Source organism: Thermobia domestica, chromosome 8, assembly GCF_964235325.1.
Source record: "Thermobia domestica chromosome 8, izTheDome1.hap1.1, whole genome shotgun sequence".
In the NCBI taxonomy this organism is placed as follows: Eukaryota; Metazoa; Arthropoda; class Insecta; order Zygentoma; family Lepismatidae; genus Thermobia; species Thermobia domestica.
Window position 1 is genome coordinate 65,904,446 of NC_137461.1, and position 12,265 is coordinate 65,916,710.

Sequence of the window (12,265 nt, forward strand, 5' to 3'; positions counted from 1 at the left end):
GTAAATATTTACATTCCAACGAGAAAAAGTAGTGACAACACATAGGCTAATGATATGACATTATAAGACAATAATATGTTAATCCTCTTGTTATTGTAATTTAAAGTGTAGAAAAGTGGAATTTCGAGTTAATTGACAGTAAGATCATAAATTAATTTTATTACAATTCATGACTTGTGTTGAAGCGGATTCTTTGGATAAAGTGTGATAGAATTATTTCGCTGTCTCATATTCTTTGGAGCTATTAAAGCATACAAACTTTATGCGAATGATAAATGGCTAGGCAATCTGGCAAAATATAGATAGGGTCAGTTTTTACAACATTACAAAAATTTTGCCAAACGATTATGTAGCCGTGTTCGCTTTGTTATTCTCAATCTACACAGAAACTTCCGAGATAATTTTGGAACTGGGAGCCAAAATAAGGGAAAAAGACACCATGTTTACAGGAGAAATAAGTTGATGTTACGTAAGGGAAATTACTAAGCACTAATGTAAACTAAACTAAACTAACCTAGCTTAAACCATCAAAACGCAGAAAATACGAGGAGAAAGTACGAATTTTAAGCAAAGAATTCTGGTCTCCCAAAACAAAAAATGCTAACCTAACCTAACCTGAACTATCAAAAATAGAAAATATAGCAAGAAACTACGAATTTGAAGCAAAAAGTTCTGGCCCCCCTAATTCCAAAATTATGCCGAAACTTCTACAAAATCTGACTATTGATTAAATATTGTGTTTGCATTTCAGAAATTATGGGTTAAACCGGAGAGTAGGTCAAGAGATATGAAATCCAACATAAACTAGCTTAAGCCTTAAAATCCTAAACCTACTCTGCGGCTGAAATTGTTTTTAGCGTGCAGATCAACTTTATGCACACCACTTGAGATAATTGTTGATAAATTGTTTCACTAAGTTGCTTCTTATTGTCCTACAAAAGAATTGCGTTTCGGAAGATGACAATAACCGACTTAGCACAGATAAAATTAAGGCGGCCACTAGAAGGAATTATTAAAGAACTAAAATTCTTCCACATTTTTGTATAAGTACAGCCTCCTTACATTTACCATAAAAAACTAGTGCAAAAAAAAAAAAAAAAAAAAATCAGCCAGTGGCTGATGGCTCTGCGCAAAGGTTCGTCCGAAGGGAGCAGGCTAGTCAGTGTTGGTAGTGATACGAGTTCCAGTGTAATAGTTTTACACTAGTAACGCTGCACTTCTAAAAACAAAATTCAGCTTCTGTACACTTTCAGAAGTATTCCTTCGTTGGAAAACAGTGTCTAATGGAATAATTTTTCATATGCAGTCACTTATGTCAATCGTCGTATAGCGGCTCTGTAACTTACCATTTAATTCTGGCGCCTACAGAAATATGTTCCTTATAAACACGTCTTTCCATGCAGAATGTTGAATTTTATTTGTAAATTTTGCAAAATGTGCGTAGGGTTTGAAAAAACCGTTTTTTTTTAAAAAAAAAAGCCCAACTTAACTGGGCCAATATGTGTTTTTCCAGGTTTAATTTTTTTTTTCGAAATATTTCAGTCTTTGGGGTAAAAGTGGTAAAATGTGATTTATATTTTAAGATTATCTTTGTCACAACCTGCAACAATTTTCTATTCACTGCTGTTTTTTTTAAAGGTCGCCATTTTGAAATTTTACGTTGCATCGCCGCTAATTTAGTATGTCGTACTCCTACTGAAAAAAATTCAACTTTAAAAATCAAAAATTGGGGTTTGTAGCGTGGATACCTATTTTGGAAAAATAGCAGCCATTTTGAAATTTTACGTTGGTATGCTGCCAAAATCTATACAGGAAATTTAGTATCTCGTGCTTGCACCCTAAAAATTTAAACTCAAAAGACCGAAAGTGGTACCCAGTAGTATGTGTGGTACAGACAGATGAACGAACAAATGTAGATCGAATCATCCCACGAGCCTCAGTGGCGTTCACCAAATATATTAATTTAAAGCAAAAATATAATTCATGTTTTATAAAATAAATGTTTCAAAATGTCTTATACGGCATAAACATTTTCCAGCGTAAAATAAATTGTTTTATTGTTAAGGTTCACTTCCGATACTTTGTGCGTTCAGTTATCCTACGGGAATTTCCCGAGCACTTGTTGCAAGACGGTTCTTTCCAGAAAATTAATTTAAAACAATTAACGAAAATATAATTCATATTTTATAAAAGTAAATGTTTCAAAATATCTTAAATGGAATTAAATATCTTCCAGCGTAAAATAAATAATTTTATTGTTGAAGTATTCATTTCCGATGCTTTGTGCGTTCAGTTGCGGGTATTTCCCGAGCACTTCTTTCGCGATTTTTTTTTTCTTTCTTTCCGAAAATGTAGCTTTCTTCACTGTGCATTGAAACTTCTATTAGTACGGAATTCAGCACTTGAAGTAGTAAGCGTTACGCAGTTTTCGAAACTCTGAGCATTAAGCTTCTTAAATTTGACAAGAATTTTTAGGTTATTGCTGGTGTTGATTCTACAGAAAATCTTATTCGAAGAGTATCAACAAATAACTGAATTAAAGTGTTGTTGTTGGAAAACCAAATTTTACTGAGGAATACCTGTGTTACCATCAAAGGTAATCAAAAGTAATATTAATAGTTTTACGAATGCACTACATATTTACTGGTAGTACTAGCACCTATGGCCTTAAATCCGTCAAACGTATGAGGGATAACGTACCTCGCCGTTGCCGAGTCGGTGAGCACACTATTCACGGAAAGTATTTTCTAAAACATAAATTTGCATATTTTACTTCAAATAGGCTATAAGCATAATTTTAAATTAATTTGTTCTATAATTATCTCAAACTAAGGTAGGGTGAGTTTTTTTTTCTTGTTTTCTTTTTGTTTTTTTGTTTTTTGTTTTTATTCATTCAGAACCTTATAAAGGTGTTATGTTGAATATTGTTGTATACCTTAACGTGAAAACATCTAATTCGCCCAAGGAAAGTCTAAAAGCTGATAAAATTCACTTTCAATGTGATCACCTTAGTTGTAACATTAATATACTACAAGAAAGCTCAAAAACCCAGCTGGGTTTTAAGGTGTTTTTTTCGGGCTGGGCCCACTTGGGCAGACCCTGGGTGTGCCTGAACTTGACTAGCATCATTTTTAAATTTGTATGATTTAGGTAATTTCAAAGAATAAGATACCTTTCGAAATAGTAGTCCGAAAATTGAAATCGTTTCACTTATTTATTTCAAACTTTTCTGAATATTTGCACTGGCAACATGCTATCACTCTGTTAGGTACAATTAAATTTTCTGTGTGTGTGTCTGTGTGGTGAAGAGCACCATAAATATAGGAGTAACATATGGGATTTTTTTTCCTTCTTTCTTAATAACTATAATGGTTAAAAGGAGTTACATTAATCCGTACTTTTGAACTATTTTTGGGGCCAAAGAAGTATCGACAAGCTCTATCCAGTAACATCTCGTTTTGCTTCTGGAATCGACACTTCAAGGTCAAAAATGAAAACTTTTTCCTGCGGATCAAGTAATTTTATTTAACCGTGGCAGTTGGCAACACTGACTTAATCGAATTCAAACGGTGTAGTGTAGTAGGAATTCTCTCTCTCAACATGGTAGATTAGCTAACCAATTTAGTTACAAGAAGTTAAAGTTAGTGAATATGTTGAAGCTGTCCGAACTGCTATAGTAAGATGGAGAATTAATCTTTTATCTGCTGCTAAAAATGACGATTTGATTTCTCGAAGATATAGAGAGACCCATGGTTTTGGTTCCTTGCTGTAGTAAACTCAGTTTGATCTATTGTCATCCTTACCAATTTCTTCACCCAATGCTTTTAGAAGAGGACCGTCAATTTTTAACTTATAATCAGTACAGTTTCAATTTTAAGAATTCTAACTTCTTAAAATATTCATTGATTTTTTTGAGACAAAATCGTTTCTAAACTATCTTTACTGTTCGTATTGTATTCTTTCGTTCGTGTATTCTCTTCACTTCGAAACACAAAGTTATGTGGATTGCTCTTGATGTGTGTTGGTTTTGTACTTGTGTACAGCTTTACTGCTCTACACCTTACCCTCTGTACTCCATTCAGGGAGAGAACTTTTTTTACTTTTTAAATCTGATGTGTCCCTGAAGCGATCATTCCAGAGATCAAATGTAGTTGAACAGGGCTATCAAGCTCTACCTTTCTCCGCAAGAAAGTTCGATTCGAAATATCAACATTCAAGTTCTCCCTAATTCGAAATATCAATATTCAAGTTCTGATAGTCCCACAATTTGATATTTATATATAGGGGATTGCCCGGTGTTTCGGATTGCCAGTTCGGAAAACATGTTGCACTTCCAGTTAATATCTTCGCTGAAATAAAAGCTCCAGGATGCTGTACCTTTGTTTAGCTATCAGGCATTTCAAGACCTTATTTCGACCACGATATAATTTCTACAATGATAGTGCTTAAAGAGGAATTAATTATTGAAGTTGCTGTTCCGAACTAACAGTTTTGCAACCTTAATTTCAATCTGTAACAACTTATCATTTTAATTCTCTGAAAGTACTGATAGGTAGTTTCAGACACCACAATTACAGTAGACATGTGTAGTATTACAGTTTTTTTTTTTTTTTTTTTTTTTTTTTTTTTTTTTTTTTTTTAATAATTTATAATAACAGAGATATTAGATTTATAAGCCATGTTCCGGACTGACTCTTATGAAATAAAACTTGGATATTGGGAGTACGAGTCTAATGACCACTAGTATTGTGCACAAAGTGATATGTAACAGCACATAAAACATGTGTGCATAAGGTAATAAGCATTTAAGCTTACAAAATTGGCCACAAAAGCTTTTTTCTTTAAAAAAAAAAAAAAAAAAAAAAAACTTACACTGTAGAACGATATTGACTACAAATATATAATCTTGTAATTCTTCCACTTTCAATTGGTCAGCACCAGTTAATTGTAATGGAGCATAAAACACAAACTGCCGAGCTACATTTTCAACTTTTTCTGGCCAAAGAAAACTGTGCTATCTGCTCCAAGAATTTAATTGTAATCAAATGTTTCTGCCATTCGTGTTATGCCTGCCAACATTAACTTCTGCTTAAACTGGCTAGATACACCGTGAGAGAAGATTTTCAAAGTTGATGCCACTCCTTCACGGAATGCACGCTGATTCTCAAGAGCAGATTTTCTTTTTTTTTTTTTTTTAAATTAAACATGCAGTGCATATTTTTCGTGTTTCAAAGAATCTGAAACAAAAACAAAATTCATTTGCTGTCGCTGATCATAATCATTCAGGAACCACGACATAGCTGTAAAGACTGACACTTGTTTGCTAACCCAGTGAGCTGACTGGATTTCAGTCTGTGCTCTTTACAGGTGAAATTTTCAGCAAACTATGTTGCTTCTTGATGTTTTATGAAAGTATGGCTCAAAATATCAGGAACATCACCAGTCAGTTCATCCAGCAGATCTTGAATTCTAAAATGCTTGTGTAATGTAAATTGCCAAAATATAAATAAGAAGATCTGAAGTACACAAAAGCTAGATGTTTACCCGGCAGAATTTCTGATGAAATTGGAGAGCCAAAACAAGTCCAGACAGGAAAAGGAAAACATCTGCCAGTCCGAAACACATACTTGCTCAGTCCGGGACACAGTTTAATGTCAGTCCGGAGCACAGTTTACTCGATTATGGAGAAGCTACAGTAAGGTCTTATGGCTCATTTGAAAGGCTGTTTAAAGAAGACAGAAAATATAAAATATTTTTTAAATTCATGAACATACAAGCAAGCTACAAAAATTAAAAGTGGAAAACGTTCCGGACTGATACAAATGTAAATAGTACTTATTTAATTTTGAAGATAAGTATACTTACACACGAAATATTCATTTTACTACTTGATTTGATGAAACACTGATCACGGAGCATCAGTGAAATACATTTTCGTCAAAATCTTGCCGTCGATTCCTCTGTATATCAGTTTATAACTTAATATACAATTTGACTGTTTTAATTACTTGGATAATCTATTATTTAATTAATATTATTTGACAGCGAAATAGAAATTGTATTTAATTAATCTGTTTTGGTCTGGACTCTATGTTAAATTAGCTTTCAGATGTGCACATGTGCATGGCAACAGTTTCATTTTTTCCGCAACAGGTTGACATTTGTGTCGAAATGCCCTATAAATTTATTACCTATATAATAATAAATTCATTTGTTTGGTCCTTTTCATGTTGTCGATTATTAACTGACAGTTTCTCTATTTCAGGAAGATAAAAAAAAAAGGTACAACAAAGGAAAAAAACAACAGATGTGCATATATATTACTTTTTACTGCATTTCTTAACTTCAATGTTGAATAGGCCATATATATATATGACCTATTCAACATTAAAGTTAAGAAATGGAGTAAAAAGTTTTTTTATTTTTTATTTATTTATTTATTTTTTTAATGTGAATGCTAAAGTTGATCATACTGTTCTTTACTCTAACAAGTAAGAGCTTAATACAATTCTGCTTCTGATGACAGATCAGAACAAGACAGACTTAGTAATATCATCATTAGTTGTGTCGTCAGTTCAGTACTTATCACCGTACAATAAGAATTTTGACAATAATAACATGTATTAAACCTGTGTATAATTCTATTTGAACTCGCAATTGGAGAATTCAGACATTTCCAGTCGGGAAGCGAGAGATTTGATATCTTTGAGGAAGAGAGGTTTCCTGTAAGTACTTTTGCTTCTAGGTTGTCTATTCCGTAAGAATTTGATTCCACCGAAAGTAAATCTTTACATCTAGGCTCCCATTGAATTCGTTCTTCTAGGAGGTACAGTACGATTAGAGTCTTGGAGATAATTTGCCCGTCTGTGGCACGAATCTTTAACTGATCTATGCATGCTATTCTGCTTGCAGTAAATACCAGAAGATTTATATATATAAGCTCGCTTTTGCAAGCGAGAAGCGTTTAAATTCATTGTGTTGCTCACGGTATATATATATTTGTCTTTTCTTGACATATCCGTTTCCTTAGCCTTGAGTGAATGCGTGTGATTCGTAGCCTTAGAGATCCCAAAGATGACTAGTGTTAACAAAACTGTAAAATAACTTGATGATAAGTACTGAAGCATTTCTAATGATATTTACTGCGGCATTATCTAGTATGAGAAATCTTATATTTGCTTCTACATAAAGCAGGTCTAATAGGAAAAAAAAAAAAAAAAATGCTGAAAATTAATCATATGTCTTTTTTTCACGCATGTCAATTTGGCTTTCTCATTTCTATTTCAGAAGAGACCAGGCTGAAAAATGAGTGATCAGTTAAAATTTATTGTAAATGAGCTCAGTAAGAGCCCATTTAAGAAGAAGTTCAATTTAATTTCATTTGATTCCCTAAGCTCTGAAAATCTGATACAGGTACAGTATTTAATATAGAAGGTAATATTAAATTTATGAAAGTGATCTTTACATATAGTTGTCTTACGTTAGACTAGAAGAAGAGTCAAATTGACTAATTGTAAATTTGGGAAAAATTGTAAATTTGTGAGACAGAATGTAAACCCTTAGTTAGTCGCCCGCGGAATTTTGTTTCGCACTTTCATATTTTTCCTTATTTTCAATCGGAACTTTTGAATTGAATGCTTTTGAACTTTCGTCTAGCTGCCTTTTAAAGTTTCATGATTATACAACAATACATGTTTCAATCGTTGCTCAAGCCATTATTGAGTTTTTTATTTTATTATTATTATTATTTATTTTTGTGTAGTACATTTTGCGGAGCAAAATTACACACGCGACTAAATAAGTTACCTTTTTTTTTTTCTCCTAGAAATTTTAGGCTTTGTTTTAGTTTATTGTTTTGCCGACAACAATTAAGCGAATCGGTGACTACAAGACATATCGCAAAAAAACACCACCACAAGTTTTTTTTTTTTTTTAATTTCTTTTACGAAAATATATTTTGAACTGAAATTTATTTGTACTAAAGTCGAAATGCAGGCATGGTATTCTGGTATGCAACAATACCAGATGATACACCTACTTTGACTGATCCAGTTCCAAATTCAGGATATTGCGCTTTCTGCACGAGGAAAGAAAATAGGAAGATGAAATTTTCTTGTGTCAAGTGCCAAAAAATTATGTGCGGTGTACATAAAGAAACATTCACATATTGGAAAGCATATGTTCATCAACATGGAACTGAGGTACGATGTGTATGCTGTGTAAGCCGATAAGCAAAAACGTCATTTATGAACGTTTCAAATTAAAAATTCCGTGCGCTACTAAGTACGTAACTTTTTACACACGACTAGTCAAGGGTTAAATTTCTATGTGTGGAGGGAAGAATGGTAAACTTTGGTTGCGCCTAAGCCCTTGGGGAGATGTGCACGCCTTGATCGCAATCTATTGCGAAAGGAACTTCATACAATGGACATTCGGAGTTAAGTATCACAAAAAAAGATCTTTTTTCGGTACGGCGCATGGGCTCAAGAACTAGATACTGAACTGTATCGAACTGGGAACATATAGTATGGTCCAACGAGTCTTGTTTTTATCTGTAATCCAATGATACAAAACGTCGATACATCGAAAACTCATGATATACTTCTATAGAGTTTAAAGGATATTGTTCAAGCTGGAGGAGATCGAGTTTTTTTTTTTTTTTTTAATCATTATGTGGACCCAGTAATGCTTATATGGGTGTTTCTGTATCTTTTTCTTTCTTCCTATTTTTAAGTCTTGAGGTATTTTTTTTAAAAAAAATTGACTTCCATTGTAGGTGTTAACAGATGTTCTTGCTGAAATTGATCCGAGAAATAAAGTGGATATTCGAGAAGAAGAGCCTGAACAGACAGCAGTTAGATTACTCGGAATGCTGCGAGTATTGAAATATAAGCCTCCACCAGAAACAGCGTAAGTAGTAACACCTTAATATACGGAATAGTATAATATAGTAAATATCTCAAGATATTACTGCAGATTTACTTCCCTCTATCGTAAACAATCACAGGTACTTAGAAAGAATAAATTTCCTTTTTTTTTTAATTATTTTTATTTTATTTTATTTTTTTTATAACGGAACTGAACTGGCAAGAATTTTAGTACAACGGGAAAACTTTCATTGATTTGACAAGAATATAAAATTTGGAAAAGCGCTTTGTCAAAAAAGAATTAAAAAAGAAATAATGCGATTTTAGTGTTTTAGTGACTTATTTTCTACATCACAATGATCAATTTAGTTTCAGCGAATTTTAATTATAGAAGAAAATTATGTTTCAGGTGTTCGAAATGAAATAAATGAAATATTTAAGTTTTATGTCTCACGATTATACCGGCTAAGCTAAAGGAAACGGTGATGATGAGAATGAATGAAATGGTGGAATGCAGAGAGTGGAAGGAAACGGGAGAACCTCGAAACCCACGCACATGGTGTTTGTTCACCACAAAGCTCACTTGGCGCGAGTTGAGATCGAACCAAGAACCCCATATACCAGAGGTGAATGTTCTACCACTGAGCCATCGTGGCGCCATTTGAGGTGTTCGAGTAGTAAATATCAAACTGCTATGTGAGCAGTAGTTTTCGTGCCTATATGTATAGACTTTTCCTTAGGAAATACATTACCAATTAAGTGAACAATTATCTTGGCCATTCAGAGTGCATTTTCATGAAAAAGAAAAAAAAAAAAAAAGCCTTGTTGGGTTCGCCCTCAGTACTCTAAACGCCTCATTATATACATGGTGGACCATTTATCTTGATACGTACTTGAAACTTTTAAACTAAAAACTTTCGAAAATAAATTTTATAATCATATTTAACCTTTTCTAACCAATATTGCAATCAGTCATCATGAAAGTAAAATTTTACAAGAAGAATTCAGGTTTGTAAGATGCTAGAGATTCGCAGACGATTCTCGTATGTTATACAAGAAGATATACCTAATTTACTTCTATAGAGTTTTCAACAACTTCCTTCCTAAAGTTAATTTTACCACAGAACTTGAAATTAATAATATGAATTTTATGGATAAGACCATTAGCAGACAGGACAACAAATTTTACACGAATATTTTTGAAAAAAGAAGTTGAAATAAAATCTACATATATAAAATGTTGGTAAATTAAAAAAGAAAGAAAAAAAAAAACTCAAACACCTTCATAAATTCCTTCTTCGGTGTTTAGAAATGAGTATCAAAATCCAGAATGTTGACAGCCAAGTAGACTTCATCTATAAAATTGAAGAGCCTTTTGCAATACCAAGGTAAATGAAAAAATAGAGATTTTGAGTTACAAACCTTACAAACTTAACGTGCAACATGGTAATAAAGAGTAGTAAATCTGTATATGTATGCCTATGGAGAAAAGTGGTGTATCACCTGGTCTGTGCTTTGGATTATAAAATGGCGAATATCGAAAATGCGGAATAATAAATAACAGAACTGGAAAAATGGGCATGTACCTTGTTATTGTATATCCTAAAGTAGTGTCGGGAAGAAAAAAGGACAGTGGAAACACATAACGACTTGTATGTCAACGTTTATATATTGCAGCACACGGGGATACAAAATATACATGAGGATATACCTATTAAAACATTGTAGTTAACAAAATCTGGAAACTAGGCTGTCCCGAGCCTTGTTTGAAACTCCAAACCTGATACGTCCTTTACAGATTAAGAATACGGGAGCGTAGATACAAAAACATCACCATGCACTCTTGAAAACTGCTGTTTAGCAAGAGTAACAAATCGTAACAGAGCTTCCACATTCTTCTTCTTTGAATCCTTAACTGCTGGTTTGGCTTGTTCCTTGAGGGATGACGGAATGGTGTCCAGTAGTGGTACCTGCATGGAATATGTTTTTCCTCCTACACCACAATACGTTTCCGAAACTGACATAGATCCATGTGGCGGCTCTTTCACCCCCTTGCCCGATTTTCTAGTAAATCTGAAAACCAGATTTGGATTTGAAATCAGGATTACAAATCGGGATTTGGATTTTCAAATTCGACATCTGAAATTCGGATTAAATCCGAATCCGGATATCCAGAATTCGAAGTTTTCAAAATCCGAATTTGCCCACACCCAGATTTTTGACAACACTGTTTTAATTTCCACATTAATATCGAGAAAACAAACAAAACACTGCATTTTGCATTGATTTTACTACATTTGTTTGCCAGGGGAAGTTCATGATTTTCCTTCCTTTTTCGTCCCTTCCGCTTCTGTCATTCTTCGACTGATTCAATTTTGTCCATTTCGGAACAAAAGCGTCAAATATGTCTCCGTACCAGTGCTCCCACTTCAACCGATTCTTGTATAATAAAGTTATACACACGTCACGTCGCCTCCTCGCATCTACCAGTGCTTGCTTCACTAACCTCTAACAATGGCGTCCTCTGTTATTCCCATCGGGAAACGGTGACTTAATACCGATGAATACTGTTTTCCTCACAAATGACGTTTTGAATACGTACTAGAGGCAACGGAAAAGGAAGGTGTGTTTTTTTTCTGTCTTTTACCAGGAATCGAGATAATTCCACTTACCTTGTTATTGCAGAAGGCTCTTCAATTCTCCAAAATGGTTACAATAAACATTCGTTAGATAAATAGAAGCAAGATGCACTTAACATTTACAAACATGTACAAAAACATAACAGAAACAGAAAAATCATAAGAAAAGGCCAGGGCACAACAGTTACTACATAGACGCAAAGGTAAATTCTGGCATTTACGAAGTAATATGTACTTGTGATCAAACCAGAGTTTGAGAAAATCCACTCTTTTAAAATCCAACCAACCTGGGCCAATGTGGTTTTAATCGGGTTTATTATATTTTTCTGGATTATCTTAAGTTTCTTTGGGGCAAAATGTTAAAATGTGTTTTATGTATGGAGACAACATTATTGTCGTACTAATAATGTACAATAGTTATCTATTCATTGGTAGATAAAAACTAACAGATTTTTATTTTTATTTATTTATTTTTTTTCAATTTTGTTTTTAAAATTCTATGGTTGAATTCCATGCTTTTCTGGTGTTAATTCGGCGCATGTTTGTTTATTGAAGTTAGCTTAGCTTTTCAGCACCGAGCCTATATGAATCGTGGTACTACAGTTTAAGAATCCGAACCACCATAAAATCCAAACCACCATGCGTTTAAATTTCAGTGCGCATCCACGGGGATCGAACCTGAGACCACGTGTAGTTTCTTGCATTGTAGTATACGTGTTCAAAAGGGGCTGAGTGCTCTGCTCGCCCAATAGGGCTTAT

At 33.6% G+C, this 12,265-nt stretch overlaps 1 protein-coding gene across 3 annotated transcripts in view; it reads left to right on the plus strand.

Annotated features, from left to right (window-relative positions):
- Positions 1–12,265, plus strand: part of LOC145692970 (intraflagellar transport protein 81 homolog) — a 65,916-nt gene that overhangs the window by 126 nt on the left and 53,525 nt on the right. The window contains exons 1-3 of one of the 3 annotated variants that reach the window (XM_081768571.1): positions 3–138; positions 7,288–7,413; positions 8,777–8,910. In XM_081768571.1, coding sequence (XP_081624697.1) covers positions 7,306–7,413; positions 8,777–8,910 — 242 coding nt within the window. In that variant the 5' untranslated portion in view covers positions 3–138; positions 7,288–7,305. Of the gene's footprint in view, positions 1–2; positions 139–160; positions 308–7,287; positions 7,414–8,776; positions 8,911–12,265 lie in introns of those variants that run through there. The other 2 variants (XM_081768573.1, XM_081768572.1) reach the window with 2 other exon arrangements.